At 40.9% G+C, this 20,328-nt stretch overlaps 1 protein-coding gene across 1 annotated transcript in view; it reads left to right on the top strand.

Moving 5' to 3' along the window:
* Nucleotides 1–11,406, top strand: part of THAP12 (THAP domain containing 12) — a gene marked incomplete at both ends in the record, with an annotated part of 12,426 nt that extends 1,020 nt beyond the window's left edge. Inside the window, 3 exons of the mRNA XM_082015013.1 lie at nt 6,273–6,393; nt 9,096–9,132; nt 9,458–11,406. Of these exons, the coding sequence (XP_081871139.1) occupies nt 6,273–6,393; nt 9,096–9,132; nt 9,458–11,406 (2,107 nt within the window). The remainder of the gene's footprint in view (nt 1–6,272; nt 6,394–9,095; nt 9,133–9,457) is intronic.
* Nucleotides 11,407–20,328: the final 8,922 nt, after the last annotated feature.

Consider the following 20,328-nt stretch of genomic DNA (forward strand, 5'->3'; position numbering starts at 1 on the left):
ATGCTTTCAATGAAAATGGAAATCGAAATAGTTGATTGTCCACTCTTAATCTTTCATGTGGATGAGTCGCTTCTAGCGTTATCTCTTTCCACCCTCCGTCCTGCGAGAGCCACAGGTTCTTGCACAGTCAAAGGAATGACTGCAGTTTTGTGCAGAATTGAAGAGATTTGGTGCTGTCTGAACTTCAGTCGTAATTTGTAAGGAGTCCATGCTGTAAAATCTGAGTCATGTCAAGTTGTGCAGTTTATTGTATGAAGAAAATACCTCTTCAGTTTATAACTTTTCTATTTAAAGACTTTTTGAATGAATCTTTTCCATGATAGCAACACAGAGATATATTAAAAAGTGTGCAGTTAATTAAACAATGCACTAATTTTAAAGATTTAAAAAAAAAAAAAACACAACTGTATTTTAGAATTGGAATACTACTACTTTTAACCGCCATTTGTGGAAACTAAAACCTTCTGAAAAAAACAACGCGTGTCAGCTACAATGAGTTGGAACAATATAGATTTATGGATACTTCCTTTGCAAACATGAAAGTTGATCACAGACATGGCTTTAGGAAGTATGTACTGGCTTCCATTTCTACAGTGTGTGAGCAAGCATGCTTTTTGACTGCATGACTACTTCAGAATCCTTGAAGTAGTTCAAGCTAATACGATTAATTTTCCTGTAACAGATTAGTAGAAAATAGAGTTAAAATTGACCCTGAAGGATCATCTAGACCTTTCTGCTATCCAAAGGAAGGATAAGTTATGCCTAAACTGTTTCTAGCATCTTTGTCATGCTCTTAAAATCATACAGTGACAAAGGTGACACTCTTTTAAGTTCTCTACAAGTGTTTTTTTCCCCCCAGCATCTTACACCTTTCTCATTTAAACCTATGTTAAAATCTCCAAGGTTGATCATATATTCTATTTTAACAGCAGCATTTAAAGATTGACAAGTCCATGCAACCTTCTGGCTTTGTAGAATGCAGGATGTTAGTGGTTTATTCTCCAATTTGAGCTACAGCAATGTCATGGTTTAGCCTCAGCCGGCGACTGAGCACCACGCAGCCACTCGCTCGCCTCTTCCCCCTGCCAGGTGGGATGGGGGAGAGAACCAGAAATTAAAACTCGTGGGTTGAGATAAAAACAGTTTAATAGGACAGCAAAGGAAGAGGAAATAACAACAACAACAATAATAATAATCCCGATAAAGGAATATACAAAAACAAGTGATGCACAATGCAACAATTGCTCACCGCCCCGTCCCTGAGCGGCGATTCTATACTGAGCATGACGTACTATGGTATGGAATATCGCTTTGGCCAGGCTGGGTCATCTGTCCTGGCTGTGCCCCCTCCCAGCTCCTTGTGCATCTCCCCGCTGGCAGAGCACGGGGAGCTGAAAAGTCCTAGACTTAGCGTAAGCACCACAACTACTCAGCAACAGTGAAAAACATCGGCGTGTTATCAATGTTATTCTCATCGCAAATCCAAAACGCAGCGCTGTGCCAGCTATTAGGAAGAAAATTAGTGCTATCCCGGCTGAAACCAGGACACGCAGTCACCTGCCGTTGTAAATGACAATGTGTTGCTTGTACTGCTTGCTGTCATAGAAGCCTCTTACTGTTACAGGTGAAACTGGTCTGGCGAGGAAAATACTTTATGCCAAAAATGTCTTTTTTGCACTTGGCAGGTTAGAGTGAGAAGGTTGAGTATACATCTCTAAAATAAATTTTAATTTTTTGAAAAACCATCGATGAGAAATACAGGTAAATTGTCTCTACTACCTTCATGCTTTCAGTTTTTCCACAATAACTGAATAATTGCCTTTACATTTTTCCAGTTCAGTGCTAAGAGGTTCCAGTTAGACATTCCAAGTCTGATCCTTTGAAAATTAGCAAATCTGTGAGAGCTAACCAGTTAGTTAAGACTAGCTTCGTTTATTGTCGCTACCGGAGAAAATGAGAAGGGGTACGGAGATCAGGCTTTAAAAAAGAACCATCTGTGTTTAATGGATGGTGCATAGTCTTTTCATATCAAACACTAATGTAAATAGCCTCTGTTACCCCAATAAGGATGCATATTTTATAGTTTTATACAGTCTAGGCAGCGATCCCCACGGTAAGATCTGTGTCTTTAACCCTCATCCATGTTTCTGACTGTTCGTCATGGTGGTTTGAGTTAAGGTGAGGTGTGAGCAGAACAAAATACTTAAGCAAAGGGATGTTACTGTACTGCAGTTGACCAATACTGAGGTAATATAAAACGCTCTATCTGCACCTAAAGAAAACGCCATTTGAGCTTCCATGAGATGTCAGCAGATCTCTAAAAATGTGAAGTTTGTGACTGTAAAAAAACCTTCTTAAAAGCTAATGAGCAATACCGAAGCAGTGGTGTAATATATTGCATTGACATGGCTTTTGATTTGTGCCAAACATTTTGCCGCTAAAGCACTTGTGCAACAGTATACGGTGTGCATTAGTTGAATACTAAAAAACTGGAGAAATTTTTATACATAATTTTATTCTAAAATCTTTTTAATTGCAGCTTGGATGATACCGTACAGAGCTACATGGGGTGATTTCAGGGGTCTGACCTGCTTTTTCCTTGTTCTTCCTTTCCTCAGGGAGCATTCGATTTGACGCCAAACTTGTAGCAAGGCGGAGGGGCCGAATTCAGACTCAGATGTAGTTTGTGCATTTGAGTCCAGTCACATAACCTCCATCTCCGTCCGGTCCTGTAGCTGCCTGAGAAAACACCAAGGCTCCAGCCCTTGCCAGTGGAGTTTCCTAGCGGGCTAGAGCTCCAGTTTCCAGCCTGCTGCCCCAACGGGGCGAGGAGCTCGGTGCCCGTGTCTGGTCGGGCTCTGCAAACTGGGGCTCTGCATGCCAAGGGCGTCTTTCAGGTCGTGTGCTCGGTGTTGACTTCGGCACAAAAGGCAGCGGCCACAGCCGCTCTTCTGTAGCTGTAGAAGAAATTGGGAAGGGAGAGGAGTATTGGGTGGTTAATTTAATCATTGTGAGACTCATGTCCCGAGCAAGACCCCTCTGAAGAGCTCATGGTGTCTTGTGCCATCACTCATTACTCTGATCTGGTCCCTAGCTATGACTAGCCTCTACTTAACTTGTTTTCTGGCTGGCAGCAACATGGGGAGTGAAGGGACTCAGGCTGTTTTTTGTCTGTCCTTGACAACTGCATGCCAGTTCTAGATGCACCATCGCTGCTGCCGTTTTGTCCCTGTGTGGCTGCCAGGAGGTGATTCAGAGGAGTTACCATAATGTGAGGAGCTCTGACTTCGCTCCCTGGCAGTCTTCCTCAGACTCCCTGAGTCGCTGAGAGAGGCAAGTAAGACCTCTAGGGTCAGGCTTGTGCTCTCGATACCCCTCTGGACCGAAACCCTCCTCGCTGACCGTGGGGAGGTTCATCAGCCTTTGTGGCAGCCTGATGCGATCACCTTTAATGGGTTATCTAGTAATTTGCATCCACTTGGAAAGTATGAGAGCCACATTCAATATAAGCTAAAGGTGTCTTGTGTAAAAATACTGTGTTACACCATTTGGTTAAATGAAGGAAGCTCTTCTGTTTCTTGTTGGAGTGACTGGACTGTCCAGGCAAGAGTGCAAGATCTGTGGTGCCAAAAAAATTTTTTTTTTTTAAACCTTTTTTTTTTCTTATTTTAAGTCATTGCTAAGGATACTATGTGTGGATCTACGAGAGCAATATTAGAAGTGGTTCCTGTTTTATGGTACCGTTACTTTGGTATTTTGCATGAACAAAAAATGAAGGCTCACAAACGATTCAGCCAGCAGAGATCAGAATCCAGGATTCCCCCCTTTCATCTTCACGGTTGCCCGTTGCTGCACTCTCTTAAAGTAGAGGTGATGGTGAATCCCCTCAGAGCTGTGCATTTCCTCATTTGGGCTGCCCACCAAAACATCTGACGAGACAGCCTTCATTCCTAAATTGTTGAATAATCACTAATTATTTTTCTCCCTCCTTGCTCTTGTGAGCAATAATTCCATGTTTGCAGTCAAAAATAATAATAAAATTGCTTTCTTGTAACTTCTATCTGTTTCTTGGCTCGGGACCCATCTTCTTTTTAATTGAGGAATAAAAAAAGAAGATTTAAAGGCTTTTGGTTTTAAGTGGACCGAATAATTTTTTTCACTTTCAAGAATTTCAGCAATGACTGGGTTGTGGTGAGATCTCCTCCACTTTGCCCTGCTGAAATAGTAGAACCTTCATGTGTAAAACTTCTCTGTGTAGGTTCCTGGAGCTTTGTGGGCATTGCCAACATGTACCAATTGAAAAAAACCCAAAAAAACCCAAACAAACTCAACACAACACTTTAAAATATGAGTCCATGTTGAAAAGTATGTAGCAAAATGATGGATTGTAAAGCAAAATAAGTCACTGAGACTGTACCGAAAGTTCCTTTTCCTTTTTGCTGTAGAATTATTGTGATATTACCATAATTCTTTATAAAGTAGTTGTGTCGTGGTTTAACCTGACAGGTAGGATAAAACAACCACACAGCCGTTTGCTCGTCGCCCCTTCCCCAGCGGGATGGGGAGAGGGTCAGAAACCAGGTGGAACTCGTGGCTTGAGATATAGATGGTTGAATAGGACAGGGGGGAAAAAAAAAATAATACTACTACTGATAAATGAGTATACAAAACAAGTGATGCACAGCACGATTGCTCACCGCTGCTGACCGATGCCCAGCCAGTTCCCGAGCAGCGGCCCTCCCCAGCCAGCTCCCCCAGTTTACATACTGGGCGTGCTGCCGTATGGTGTGGAATGTTATGGAATATCCCTTTGGCCAGTTTGGGTCAGCTGTCCTGGCTGTGCACCCCCAGCCTTCTCGCCGGCAGGCCAGGGCATGGGAAGCTGAACCATCCTTGAATGTTTTGCAATAACTGAAAACATCAGTATTTTCCTTACCAACATTATTTTCATCCCAAATCCAAAACACAGCACTATACCAGCCATCAGGAAGAAAATTAAGTCTATCCCAGCTGAAAGCAGGAGACGTTGTCTCTGGTGTTCTTGAGTTTGTCTGGGGAAGGATTTACCCTGGGAGGAACGGGAGCTTGTGTAACCACTCCGTACCGTTGGAGTGATGAGCAAATCCTCGTCGGTCGTGTTCGAGTGAAGGTTTTCAGTCATTGGTATTGTACGTTTTCAACTCCCTGTTTACTTATGTGCCCTTGTAAATTGGTGGCTCTGTGATGCCGCAAGGTGTAAGCAAGTGCATCAAAATGCCGCTTCTGAGGATTGTTTTTGCAAGAAGGAAATGACTTTTTTGGGGGGAAACTTTTAAATACGGAGGTATCAGTAGCTGCTGGAGTCTTGTTAATTTACAGATATATATTTTTTTTTACTGCACAAATAAAATAGCAGATGAGTTTTACTGGAGTGACTGTGCAGGATCAGTCTATGCATGTTGTTTCTCAAAAATCCATAGCAAGAAGGTGATTGGCATGGACCCTGTTGGGGGAAATACAACCTGACTAAAACATTTGCATCAATTACTGCAAAGTGTTTTACTCACCAGAGGAAATAGTAACTTCAATATCTAAAAGGAGCCCTGTTAGTAGGGGAAATGTTTCTTTAGCTTTGTGTTATATCTCAGAGAACTAATCCAAAGCAGAAGTAAATGTTGTAAAAATATGCATCTAACGAAAACTTACTTCAGGTTTGTGACCACTGTCTGTGAATGATTGCTTTTTTATTTTTATTATTTCACTTTTGAAAAATCGACTTTAAACTTCCCCAGTGACCACAATAAATAAGAAAAATGCTGTATTTTGGAGGGAGGCAGAAGAGACAACTATTTTAATAGCTGCCGTCAAAAACTTTACAACTTCAGTCTACAAGCACATCTCTCTCTTTTTTAACTTTTATTTTTAAGATTAAGTTCTTAAGAATTAAATGGTCGTGTTTCATGAGCAACCGTGTTACAATCTGTTGTGTGTGTGAGACAAAGGAAAGAATATATAAATTAAGAGAAAAAATTCCTGAATTTGCTGGGGCAGTGCTAAGCAAGAATATCTAAATTAAGGTAAATGATTCATGAATTTGCTGGGGGAGTGTTAGAGTGGTGAGCAGAAGTAGAAAAAAGAATTTTTTAAAAACATTGATGGTACGTTACAACAGAAGGTGTACAGAACTTCCCTTAGCCTTGCATAAAGGGCAAGGCTCACTGCACTCCAATTTTGAGCACCCTTTGCAGTTTTGTTTTCTCTTAAAACTAGCTAATTCTTTTGCTTACATGCAGATGTCAAAGATGGGTAGAGAACTGTCGAAGGGCAGATTTAGAAGATAAAACTCCAGATCAACTCAACAAGCATTACAGATTGTGTGCTAAACATTTTGAGACTTCTATGATATGTAGAAGCGTAAGTAAAACCAAGCATTTATTTATTGCGTCTTGCAAAATGTGACTAATGTTTTTCATCAGAATGCTGCGTTTTAATCTTTGATCCCCTGGATAAGTGGTCCTTGGGAAAATTAATCTCTTAGTCTTAATTGAGATCGTTGTCATGGCCCAGGGCACCGCAGAGATTCGCAGATGTTGGCACAAAGGATGGGATGGAAATGAGCAGTTGGGGAAGAGAAAAGCAGAGCTGCTCCTGCTGGCTTAATAAGTTTGTGGAGGCCTGGTCTTCACTGCAGTTCTTTCCTCATGCAAAGCAATGCTCATTTTGTTTGCTGTCACTAAATGTTACAACATTATATTAATTTATTTGGTGTAAGTATGTAAGTTTGCATACCTCTAATTATTTAAAATCATTAATGTGCTGTTACTGAAGTGTATATATGGTGTGTTTCAGTTAAATTATACTCCCCTGTGGCCAAGAGATTTAAACATTCTTTGCATCTGTCAAGCTTTTGGTTCCTGTTATATTTTATCCAGCTAAAATTATGGCACTGTTTCCAGATAATGAAATAATAGCTTTCAATTCTTCTTGTTAACATGATAACACTGGTCTTAACAGCTTACATAACAGTAGGAAATGGTGGATTTGGGGCTTTTTATCAAGTTTTAATTTCCAGGCTGAATTTTACATTGATACATAGGCAAAATCAGTCTTTTAATTATGAAGGATAATTAAAATACGCAGGTTAGACTTTGCACTCCTGATGGTATTACACGTGACAGGGTTTCTGATTAGCCAGCATCCCAGAAACAAATGAATGGATGTTGGAAGTGATTCTGAATTGGAAATGAAGTTTTATGAAACTTGGTTTGTTTAAAATGTATTTCAATCTAATGACAGGTATAAACATAATCAGTTAAAATTCTTTATTTGCTGGAAATTACCCAGTTTAGATGACGTAAGTTCATAGTATATCCAAGTATAAAATTTTACTTAAAATGTTTTTCTTTAACTGCTAGAAACATTTACATGACCATCTAGAAGTCTTTTCCTCCTGCTCATTTGACAGATACATTTCCTTCAGTATGACCTTTCACGATAGTGTTTTGTGGAATTCATAAGGCTACATAAAGAAGCAGTTGAACATTTTCACTGTGAAAATGCTTATGTGGTTGTTTCTGGAATTCTGAAATAAGTGATAAAAAACAAAGCTTAACAGTAACAAAAGGTTTCCTTTCTGATCCATAGATGTCTTTTTATCCAGAAAAAATATCGTGATATTAAAGTATTAATTATTGCATATGAGGTCTTTGACATGAAGATAATGGGGAAGAAAGTGTTTCTGGTTTAGATTGGGGTGGTTGATTTTTTTAAAACATCTCTCTTCTCATTTTCAATGTTCTCTTGATACCCCAAAATGTGAATTGCATAACAGAGCTTTCTCTTTGTTTTGAAACATCAGAAAGTGAAAATACTTTTTAAAAAAAGGAAGAAAAAAGAAAGGGCAGGGCATGGCATCAGAAATCCTGAGGGCTTTTTGTGCACACACAGTGAGAACTTCCCAAAGATATCCCAAATCCAGATGTCTGTCTTCTTACAGAGCCCTTACAGAACGGTTTTGCGGGATAATGCTGTGCCGACTATATTTGATCTTACAAGTCACCTGAACAATCCCCACAGCAGACACAGGAAAAGGATAAAAGAGCTAGTAAGTTTTTTTTTTTTTTTGGTAAGATTTTTTTTCCCAATATTACAAAAATAGAAGCAAGTAAGTTCATGTGAAACTTTTGTATAAAAATGTTAAATAATATTTAGCACCTGAGTGTTTGCATCTTCTGTACTGCCTATTCTAGTAACGTTTTGCTGATTATAAGTCAAATGCCCAAATAGTATGCTGATATAAATTTTATCTACTAAGGAAGTGTTAATTAAATAATCTGGAAAATGAAATATGCTGATTTTATCTTCCAAAGAAAGTACATAGCTTCCTTTTGCTTGTCATTACAGTGCTAGCTGAATACAGCTTATGCATGGTACCCTGAAATTCCTGCTACATATTGAGTGTGATCTTCAGTTCACCCATTTAACTTTTGAAGTCTGCACCAAATCAGACATGCTTGTTTTAATCTATTGTTCTGAAAAGATGTTCCATGTATAAAACCAAGATCAAGAAGATTTTTGTGGAATTGTATCTTGCCAACACCTCTTTTGTGTCATTTATAGAAGAAGTGTCTCTATGGTTATAAGTATGCTGACAAATAAGAGGAATTCAGTTCCTAAACTCTGCTTATATGTTGGGAAAATGACAGACAATTTCTACATATTTCTTCATGAGTTTGATTAAGACTGTTTATTGATGGAAAATAGAGTTAAAGATGGTTATGTCTACTGACAGTGCAGTGCATGTTCATATTGAAACAGAATTTTTTTAATGAAATCTATTAAATAAAAATTATAAAATATATATTGAACAAACTCCTAAAGTATGGGAACTTTAGCAGCAGTAGCAAACTATTCTCATGTAGTTAGTAGTTATGTGTTGTGGCAGCAAACTACCTGAAGAAACCTCCTTCTCATGGACCTTCTAGCACTTTTTGGTAAATATTAACACTCTTAAAATGGTCTCATCGGCAATATTTGTATCTGATCTTGATGTGTTTTAATATTTTAAGGTCATATGCTAGACATCATCAATGTAAGTTCTTTTTTTTTTTTTTAAGAGTGAAGATGAAATAAGAACACTGAAACAACAAAAGAGTAAGTGGGCAAAATAATTGAGTTCATAAAAACTTTGTTTACTAAGGCCGACAAGCTAATGCAGGACACATAACTGTAATTTCATATATATCAGGACAAGCTAATGCAGGACACATAACTGTAATTTCATATATATCAGGAGGATAACTGAGTTGCTGCTTTATTCAAACAGCCGGTCTAAACTCTTTCCAAAATACTCATTCACTTTCAAACTGGAAGCATTCTTCTCTGGACTCCAGTAACTTAAAGGTAATGGGGTTGATAAGGGAAAGCAAATGTTAGGTTTTATTCATGTTGTCTTGACACAGTATTTTACATTTTGTAGTTGAAGAAGCTTTTGAACGGGAACAGGCAACTCAAGAATTGACTGAAAGCAATGAACAAAATACTGTCTTGGAGGAAGGAGGGGAAGAACAAGAGGAAGAAGCTGTCCCCTTAACGCTGGAAGAAAGAGAAAACAAAGATTACCTTAAATCTTTGTTTGAAATTTTGATCCTCATGGGTAAACAAAATATTCCTTTGGATGGCCATAATGTTGATGAGCTTCCAGAAGGTATTTTTACTTCAGATAACTTTCAGGCTCTACTGGAATATAGAATAAATGCTGGAGATGAAGTTCTGAGGAAGCGATTTGAGATGACTGCAGTCAATCTTGAGTATTGTTCAAAAACTCAGCAGAAACAGATGCTTGAGATCTGTGAAAGCTGCGTTAGAGAAGAGACACTGAGGGAAGTAAGAGACTCGCACTTCTTTTCTATTGTCACCGATGAAGTAGTAGACATAGCAGGAGAGGAGCATTTGCCGGTGTTGGTGAGATTTGTTGATGATTCTCATAATCTGAGAGAAGAATTCATAGGGTTTTTACCATATGAGGCTGATCCTGAAATTTTAGCTGTTAAGTTCCACACGACTATTACTGAAAAGTGGGGTCTAAACATGGAGTACTGTCGAGGTCAAGCCTACATCGTCTCCAGTGGGTTTGCTTCTAAAATGAAAGTTGTGGCTACAAGACTCTTGGAAAAGTATCCACAAGCTGTGTATACGCTGTGTTCCTCTTGTGCCTTAAATGTTTGGCTGGCAAAATCCGTTCCTGTTGTTGGCGTTTCCATTGCATTAGGAACAATCGAAGAAGTTTGCTGTCTTTTTAATCAGTCGCCACAATTACTAGTAGAACTGGACAACACAATTTCTGTTCTTTTTCAGAACAATAAGGAGAAGGCTAATGAGCTGAAGGAGATCTGCCGTTCTCAGTGGACGGGCAGGCATGATACTTTTGAGGTTTTAGTGGACCTCATGCAAGCACTGGTACTGTGCTTGGATGCCGTAAGCAGTGACTCATCCGTCAGGTGGAACAACTTTATTGCAGGTCGAGCATTTGTACTTTCAAGTGCATTAACAGATTTTGACTTCATTGTCACTATTGTAATTCTGAAAAACGTTCTGTCTTTTACAAGGGCATTCGGCAAAAATCTCCAAGGACAAACATCGGATGTGTTCTTTGCAGCTAGCAGCTTAACAGCAGTGTTGCATTCGCTGAATGAAGTGATGGAGAATATTGAAGTTTACCATGAATTTTGGTTTGAGGAGGCAACAAATTTGGCTACAAAACTGGATGTACAAATTAAACTCCCAGGAAAATTTCGCAGGGCGCAACAGGCGAACTTGGACTCCGAGGTAACGTCAGAAAATTACTACAAAGAAATCCTCAGTGTCCCCACAGTGGAGCATATTATTCAAGAATTAAAAGATATATTCTCAGAACAACATTTAAAAGCTCTTAAGTGTTTGTCGTTGGTGCCCTCAGTCATGGGGCAGCTCAAATTCAATACGTCCGAGGAACATCACGCTGACATGTACAAAAATGACTTGCCTAATCCAGACACGCTTTCCGCTGAGCTTCATTGTTGGAGAATCAAGTGGAAGCACAGAGGAAAAGATATTGAACTTCCAGCTACTATTTATGAAGCACTTCACTTGCCTGACATTAAGTTTTTCCCTAATGTATATGCATTGCTTAAAGTCTTGTGCATACTTCCAGTGATGAAGGTGGAGAATGAAAAATATGAAATAGGACGAAAGCGCTTGAAGGCATACCTGAAAAACACCTTGACAGAGCAAAGGTCAAGCAACCTAGCTTTGCTGAACATAAACTTTGATATAAAACATGACTTGGATTTAATGGTGGACACCTACATTAAACTCTATCCAGATAAAGTGGAATTTCAAGAAGACTTTATTCCCTCAAACAACTCTGAAGTAACAGAAGATGCTTAATTTTTTAAGCTCTAACCAATTTGTTGAAACAGCTTTTTCTTAAGTTTCAATGCTGAGAAAAAAACAACTGTGAGAAAATCTTAAAAATCACTGCAATTGTATTTCCATTTTAGGTCTTAGACTGAAGAAGCTGTGGTCAATGACCCAAATTATGTTTTGTTAGTCTGCATTAAATGTGTAATGCGAACAAAACCAAGCCTGAAAATAAGCCCATGCCCTTGGCAGAGGTGCTTTGTGTATGGGATTGACTTATCTAGGTGCTCGTTTACTTCATTGCATCTTGGAAAAAGTACATTGTGATTGTAGATCTGATGGGGCTGTTACATATTCACTCATTAATCAAGAAAGGAAAAAAACCTCAAAATGTTAAAAAGAGTATAATCCATTTCAGTTCTGTTACTTAGGATTTTATTCTTTTTAAAAACTTAAAAAAAAAAAGTCTTTGATGTATATATTTCATTTGCAATTCGGAGAGTGGATTCAGCTATTGCACGATCCTCGTGCTGTGGACTGTTCTCAGTGTAAAGTGAATGTTAGTGGTATAGAGGTACGTTCACGGTTTCATTGGAAGAGTCAACCTCTTTAATCTCTCGATGACTGTTTACATTCCTTTGTGTGAGACACAAAACTTTTTTTTTTCCTTAGGCTTTTAACAGGCATGGCAGGAGTACTGAAATTCCTAAGAGGCACTAAAAACTCAAAATTTATTCCACAAACGTTTAAAACTATTCATTCTATCCTGACTCTGACACAAAATCGTGCATCTTATTGTCTGTTTATTTGTAAACTCACCCAGGAAAGATTAAAATAAGAGTTTGTTGTTTGTCTAGGAGTAAGATTGAAAATATTGCTGTTATTTTTGGCAAGAATAAAACATTTTTGTACAGTTTATTGCAATTTAAAATAAAATGTGAATTGCTTTTTACATAGTATTGAATTTCTTAGTAAAGCTGTCCCTCTTTGAGAATGTGTATTTTGTAAGGTACCTTTTAGTTTTGGCAATTTTTTTCTCCATTGTTTTTGCAATTCTAGCGAGTCGTGGTTGTTTTAAGACACGGGAAACCCTGTGTAAAAGCACTTCTGATCTGTATGTTCTGCTGAAGGTTTTTTTTTAAATATTTTGAGATGGCACTAAATACAGTGCTTTTAATTGTGGAAGTTCTGTCTAACTGAAACAGGCTGAAATAGATTAAATTTGAAATGGTTGAAAAGTTAAGTTTTGCAGCTATCCTCATGCATGCCAATTTTATAACTTATTTACAGTCATCCTTTTATGTACTTCCCAGCTGCAGTGGGAAAGACCCCCAGCAACAGAAAATTGAATGATTATAGAGGCTATGACAAATACAGTTCTTAATGTTTTAATGCAGTCAAACAATAAGAATAAATTTGAAAGAAAAAAAACCCTTTACTAAGTAAGCAAAGATATTAAAGTGGCTATGTGCTTCTTAAGAAATGCTTTCAGGAGCTTTTGTCACTTTGGAGTAGTAAAACTTACTCTTAATCTTTCCACTGCTATTTGTATATGCTTTCTGGCATGCTGTCATGTTAATGCATTTCTTGCCTCAATCAGTAAAAAGTGTTTTAGCTAATAGCTTGCTCTGTTCCTCTGAATATATGAAAATAGCCCAAACAGACGTTAATGCTACGAAAAAAAAAAAGGCTTTTTTTAATTAGAAGTCATATGGAAGATTGTCTTTTTTAAAGAACATCTCAAGTACAATTTGAATAAAATAAATTAAAAAAAAAAACTTTCCCATTGTGGGAATGTCTGCGAATTCCCCTGCTATAGACAGCAGCGCGAGGTGGTCGTGGCCTCGGAGATTGTCGATATATGTCAATAAAGCCAGGTTGGATGAGCCCAGCCTTACAGGCGTAGCCAGAGGAGGAGAGTTGACACCCAGTGCCCTGTAATTGGCCAAAAGAGCTGAAGGCTGCTTTCGGACTGCGTAAATGAGATCTTTTTGACCGGTGGACTGAGACAAATTGAGGAAGGGAAAGGCAGTAAACCACTCCTTTAGCTACTGAAGTGTCTTCTGGAGCTCAGCGGAGACGTACAGTTGCGACAAGCCTTGCTAATTAGCTCGCTCCAAGAGCCTCGATCGCTTGGCGTGCTCGGCCGTTGCGCCGCCTTTCACAGCGATGTTTAGGTTGTCTGTAATCAATCAGAATCTCCGTATTTAGCTGATTTTGTTTGACCTGTTGGTGAGGAATGCCTCATTTTTTAGGTGCATCAGTCCATCGCTTGGGAACCTCTGGCGGGTAGCCTGAGTAGCGATGGCTTGGCAGGATGCCCAGGGGCAAAGGAGTAGCAGACTGCAATGGTAGGTACCCCTTTAACTTGAGATTTGTGTGGAGGAAAACCGTTTACTGAAACTATAGTGGCTCCCGTCTTATTTCTGGGGGCGTAGAGAAAGGGTGCGGCTGCATTGGAGTCTAGTAATATAACTTTAAAGAGAACACTTTTGTCAGAGACTGACAGAGGAGTGTCTGGGACAAATAATCACTGAATATCAATTTTGACTCCTCTTTTTTTTTTATTTTTTTTAACAGATTTTTGAGACACATTGTCATCTTAAATATCCTGACAATTCAGGGCAGTAGATATTTCCAAGGTGTATCTGAGGTATCGGCCTTGCTTTGACCTGGCTTTTCGGCACATTCTATGTAATGAAGCCACGTGTCTGTTCAAATTATTTTAAGTATCACTGCTGAGAAATTAATGTATTTTAGTGAAAGTGGGTTTTCCTTAGCTGCTCAGCTGATTTGTGAAAGCAATGCTTGTCTTAAGAATATACAAACTCTATTTCCTTTTCCCATGCAGAGAGTTCCTGTTAGAAATCACTATTACTTCTTTGAAAAGTCTCTGCTGTAGCGTTATTTCTGTCACTGGCTGCAGAAATCCTGGAGCTGCTTATTTGGCTGCCAAGGTTCTGCTGTAAAGAAGCGGAGGACCAGAACTGCTTAATGATTCTGGGTGCAGCTATCCCGTTCCCCGCCGCGCTCTGTTTCTCTGTGACACTGCAAATTTCAGAGTTACCAGAAACATCCCAATTACTCTAAGAAGATGAAAATAAACCTCTTTACTGGACCTGTTTCAAGAAACAGTTGCTAACCTAGAATAACAATAGGTGTTATCCCAAAGTAGGCTCAACTTTCAATAATTTCCAGACCTCTAATGCTCCCTACTTTCCCTAAGGAAAACAATGCTTGCAAAGAACAGCAGTCTGCCCAACAGTTTGCCTAAGTATAAATAATGAGGCATCAGCAAAAAAAAAAAAAAAAAAAAAAGTTGGAAGTTTTAGGCAGATCTACAGCAGTTTCAAAATATGTGCATGTTCATTATGTTGTCTTTACTTTGCAAAATAACACAATTAATCAAATAGAACTCAATGTGCGTGTTCCATAATGCAATAATTGTTCATTTTATTATTGCCACAGTTGTGCAATGTTTCTATTTATTTATTTTCGTGCAGCAAGCCTGCTTTTTTCCTTAAATTCATGCCTGTTCATCTTCTGTTTTAGCTGGCAACAGCTCTCCCTGGAAGTGCCCTTGAAGGCGAGGCTGGTACTAGTAAAGTTTGGTCAGTGAGACTGAGAAGCAGCAGTGCAGCAGTGACAGAACAGATGCCCCTGTAGTCCCTTATTCCTCTGCTTTGTAGTGTCCCAAAATTAAACATGTCGGTGAGTAAACTGTCCGTGTGCCTGTCCCTGTGATCTTACGGCAGATGATGCTCGTGCTGCGGTGGCTACTGCATAAGTGTTTTGCGTAAGGTTCCCAGCAACCCCCATGCATGTTAATTACATCAAAACTCTTCAGGGATAAATTAGTTTCCTAGTTGTAGAAGTTGGAGTACAGACTAAAGGGTGGCTTTTACCAACCCCCAAAGCCACCCGTGCTATCTACAGACCTCCCACAAACCCATACGGTTTCATCACCACGTGCTCCACCCAGAGCAACGCTATAACAAAACATTTTTGGGGCGCAACATAGGATCCTTCTCGCTGAGAAATCGTGCTGTGAGCCTGCAAGCGTACCACGTGGAATCCAGACTAGAGCATAGTCTTCCCTTGCAGCAGCTAGAGGAGAGGGACCTGTAACAGCTCTACCTTTACTAAAAGATACTGAGCAACGCTGATTTACATTTAAAAATTGAGATCCCAGTGAAAGCCAGGGATGGAGGCAGTCCAGCACATCTGCCAATAGTTTCAGGTGTCTCATGGCATCTTTCACTGGGAGGTGGTGACTGCTGAGTCTCTGATCATCTGTGACGGTCTACAGTTAGAGCTGGGACTACACAAACAACTGCTAGAGCCTGAAAATTCAGCCTCTGTCAGCTCTTCAGCTAGCAAATGTCTGAGGATCTGGGGAAAGTACTGTCTTTCCTTGCTCCTGGAAGAATCTCTAGAAGGTCTACTCAACTACTAGAAGGTCTACTCAGACACCACCTCTGACGTGGCCCACAAGCCTCAGTGGGATTTTCTAGCAGGTAGATTCTGGCAACCAAGAGACTTCAGCATCTGCTGTTGTCTTGGTTTTGATTGGAATAGAGTTAATTTTCTTCCTGATAGCTGGTATAGTGCTGTGTTTTGCATTTGCTATGAGAATAATGTTGATAACACTGATGTTCTTCGTGATTGCTAACTAGTTGTGGTGCTTATACCAAGTCAAATTCTTTTCAGCTCCCCGTGCTCTGCCAGTGGGGAGGTGCTCAAGAAGCTAGGAGAGGGCATTGCCAGGAACGCTGACCCAGACTGGCCAAAAGGATATTCCGTAACCACTCCCCTTTTTTTTTTTTTTTGATAGAACAGAACGTGGTGTCTTTGGGGAAGAACTTATCAGCAGCACCTTGCTTTTTTTGTCCTCTCTTACTCCCAGAGCAGAACTTCAAGCTTCATGGCTGTTTCCTAGTGAAGCAGCAGGGCACTTCAGTACAGGTTGCACTTGCTAGCTTGGTGAAGGAAAGATGTTTGTGAGCTATTGGGAAGGAGCGGTCATGGGTTTGGGTCCTGAGGGAAGCAGGAGAGGGGTGGGGAGATACACAAGAAAGCTGGTCAAGGACACCAGTTCGTTGGTAGTGTGATCCTCCAAGCCTGCGTACTATACAAGCCCAGAGCTAAGACCAGATGGGGTCCTGGTCTTCATCCCCGTCCACCAGACTGCAGCGGTGTCAGGCTGAGCAAACACAAGCTGCAGGGCTTGGTGCTGCTGACAGAAGGGTTACCTCGCCCAAAGCGTGGAGGAGAGGTGGTTGCAAGGAGGCTGATAGTGCTGGGGAGGTTGGACCTGCATCTGTCTTTGTGGGTCCACCATCGCGCAGGCAGCCAACTAAAGGCACATTTGACCTCCTTCCTAAGCTGGGGGACTTAAGTTGAAGGTGAATCACCTGTTTTATTAAACCAGAAGCCACTTCAAGGACTGCAGCCCCATTATGCCACATGTTGTACATACCCTGAAAACGGTATTCGTGGAGAAATAGGATCCATATGGGCAGATCCTTTCTGGTGAGCACGTCCTGCTGAAGAACAGCTGTGGGTATCTGCCTGCAGAGATCAGGCTTGGTAGAATTCAGGTCTTAACTCTTAATTTATAGTGTTGAACAGCTCTCAAGAAAGGGAGGGATGTGTAGGAGGTACGGTATAAAGTGGACGGCGCGGTGACATGTGTTTCCCCCCTGAGGAGTGAGGCTTGCTGCCTTCACCTTGGTGTGAGGCTCTGTGCTCCAGGAATGAGCAGGAATATCGCGGTCTGGCCCAAATGCCTCCCTGGGGGAAAGAGGCAGATGATATCATTGTTGGAGTTGTTTGGACATCATAAAGGTACTTACTGAAATGAGAAAAATATGGTTTTAATTCCTTTTTTAGTAATAAAAAAGTAACGGAAAGCTAAGAGTGCCAGGAACCTCACTGAGAAGTCTTTGCACCCTGGAGAACTTCTCTTTGCCTAATGAATAAGCACTTCTAAGTCACTTTTTGGTTCATTTTTTTTGTGTGTGTGTATATACATGTACATAAAGCAAAGCCAGATGAAGTTGTTTGTCTTGCAGATGTCAACTTTGCTGAGCAATGCTTTGATTAAGGAGAAGCATGGCCACAGCGAAAAACACATGGCTTATTCCTGGGAGACTTTGTCCACACCGTACACAGCTCCTCCTGAACCCCGTACCCTAAACCCAAGCACACAACCGTTAAATTAGCAAAATACAGGAGCCTAAGCACACGCTAATTATTAGATAGTTCCCACTCCCCGCTGTGAAAATTAAGTGGAAGTATGCAACTGAGCAATGACTTTTAAAGACTTTTCAAGTTCACCATCCAAAACTACACCTTGCAAGTCGGTGTCGTGCGTAAGGCAGGGTACCCTGCTCAGCGTCTGCAGAGACGGCAGAGCGCAGAAGGAATTACTGCCTGGCAGGTGAGCAGGGCTCTCTCCGTTTAGCTGTTCTTACAAACTCTAATCCCCTAAGTGTATCACCGTTGCAGAAGATGTGGCTATTGAGAAACCTGTGGCTTCAGTGCGGGTCTTGGCATAGGCAAAGGCACCCTTGTGCGTTATTAGGAAAGCTGGATTTGGCAAGGCCTTGTAATACATACAATTTGACGTCAGGTACTCCTGCATTTTCCAGGCTATTTCACATTCTCGTTCTAACAACAGGCATAACGGAACAGATCTGCAACTCTAATGCTGACTCTTTGCACCTTTCAGGCAGGACAATACGACTAGAGCCTGGATGCCGTTGCCCATCTGAGAGTGCACCATTGCTCCTAGGAAACAATTCATGGGGAAAAAAAAATGCTGAAAATACCGATGCAGCTTTTTTCTGCACTATTTGCTTCTCCAAGGTATGCATAAGCTACTGCATGCCTTCCTGTGACATGGTCCTTCAGGTCTTGCCACTCTTCTCCCAGCACTGATGTGGAAAGAGCTGCGTGGAGGACGGGTCTCTTTCCAGGTTCTGGTGCAATTTTTCTGCCCCTGTATGGCCTGTAGTTTTGTGCCCAACCTGCTGTCTTTAAGGTCATGCTTTTCAAAAGTTGGTGTTCTTGGATGCCTGTATTTCTTATTTCTCAACTGGAGATGCATTGAAAAGCTGTGCTTTTTAGAAAGTGTTTAGCATTATCCCCCTCTGTGGAAAGGAGCTTTAAAGTGGTGTCAAGCTGGCCATACACCCAGGCACGAAAAAGCACAGATTTTGAAAATCTCCATTTAGGAACAAAATTCAGCATCCGAATAGAGCACTGGGGCTGTATTTGTTTAGTTGCCTTGGTGTTATATGGCATTACCCAGGCAGCTTTCAGTAGATACTGTGGCAATGAAATCTTACTAAACAATTTTAAAATTTGCCTTTTTTGACACAGCCTCTCATTCTCATTTTAATTGGAGAACAGAACCCCACTGTGTTCCATTTCTGCTACTAAATATTACCCGTGCTATCTTTTTTCTACTTTACTCCATTTACTTTCCCCTTCCCAAATTCAGTCCTTGATTTTTTTTTATCCACAAAGTTGCATTCTCTTCTCAGTTCCAGTTCACATGTTAGTTGTTGCTTCTGATCTTTATCAGACTCTTTTCGATTCTGACCAGGACAGATTTGCAAGCAGATTTAACGCATCGGGTTAGGTTTAGTGTTTAAACAAATAAACCCCCCATTTTCTCAGCTAGCCTCCTGTTTCTCCCCCGCATTCTAAAATGCTGCTTTTAGGGATCACAACTGTAGAAAAGCAGCAAGTTCCTCTTCACTTTTCTTCAAATGCCAGTATTCTTCAAATATCAATAAAGATTTGTGTTTTCCTTTTGTAACCTTGGCTATGCAGGGAGCCCAGCCAAGGGAACTACCCTTACGGTCCTCTGGGGAAAAGGTGACCTTAAACCAGCTAGAACTGATGAAAAAAGTTTCTAGGCTTTACACTGGAGCATCTCCTAAGTGTCCCCTCAGGTGTGAGTGCAGGAAACAGCTATCACTACAGTACTGTAGTAATCTACCATCCTAAATAGCATAACCTCCAAGGGATGCGTTACCCACTGACTGTAGCGACTGGTGGAGTCAGGAAGCACTTGGAACAGCAGCTCATTCTGCTTATTCTTTCTTGGGCTGACCAGCTTGTTGTTGGCACAGTCGTAGAACCATGGAATCACAGAACAGTTTGGGTGGGAAAGGACCTTTCAAGGCCTTCTAGTCCAACCCCCTGCCATGAGCAGGGACATCCCCAACCAGAGCAGGTTGCTCAGAGCCCCGTCCAGCCTGACCTGGGATGTTCCCAGGGATGGGGCATCGACCACCTCTCTGGGCAACCTGGGCCAGTGGTTCACCACCCTCATTGTCAAAAATTTCTTCCTTAGATTTAGTCTAAATCTGCCCTCTTTTAGCTTAAAACCGTTACCCCTTGTCCTATCGCTACAGGCCCTGCTAAAAAGTCTGTCCCCATCTTTCTCCTCAGCCCCTCTCAGCCCTGGCAGCTGCAGGAAGGTCTCCCCGGAGCCTTCTCTGCTCCAGGCTGAGCCCCCCCAGCTCTCCCAGCCTGTCCTCCCAGCAGAGCTGTTCCAGCCCTCGGAGCGTTGCTGGGGCCTCCTCTGGCCCCGCTCCAGCAGGTCCGTGTCTCTCCTGTGCCGAGGGCTCCAGAGCTGGATGCAGCACTGCAGGGGGGTCTCAACAATCATTACTTGTTCTTTAAATTAAATATATAGCAAGCCATCACAGATGGCTAAAAAGTTGCACTGTTTCTACTGCTTCTTTCCTCACAGATTGAGAATGTTTTGAGGTGTGATGGTCACATAGGCAGTCAACTGCTGAGCATGCTTAGCTGAAGATGTTCTAGCAGTAAGGATTTGGTTAGATACCAGACTGTATGGATCCATACTTTGCTGTTGGGTCAGGTCATATGGATTCACACACTTTCCTCATTGCTCTTTATCTTCTCTGC

This window comes from Phaethon aethereus (assembly GCF_964289735.1).
Source record: "Phaethon aethereus genome assembly, chromosome: 1".
NCBI lineage: Eukaryota > Metazoa > Chordata > Aves > Phaethontiformes > Phaethontidae > Phaethon > Phaethon aethereus.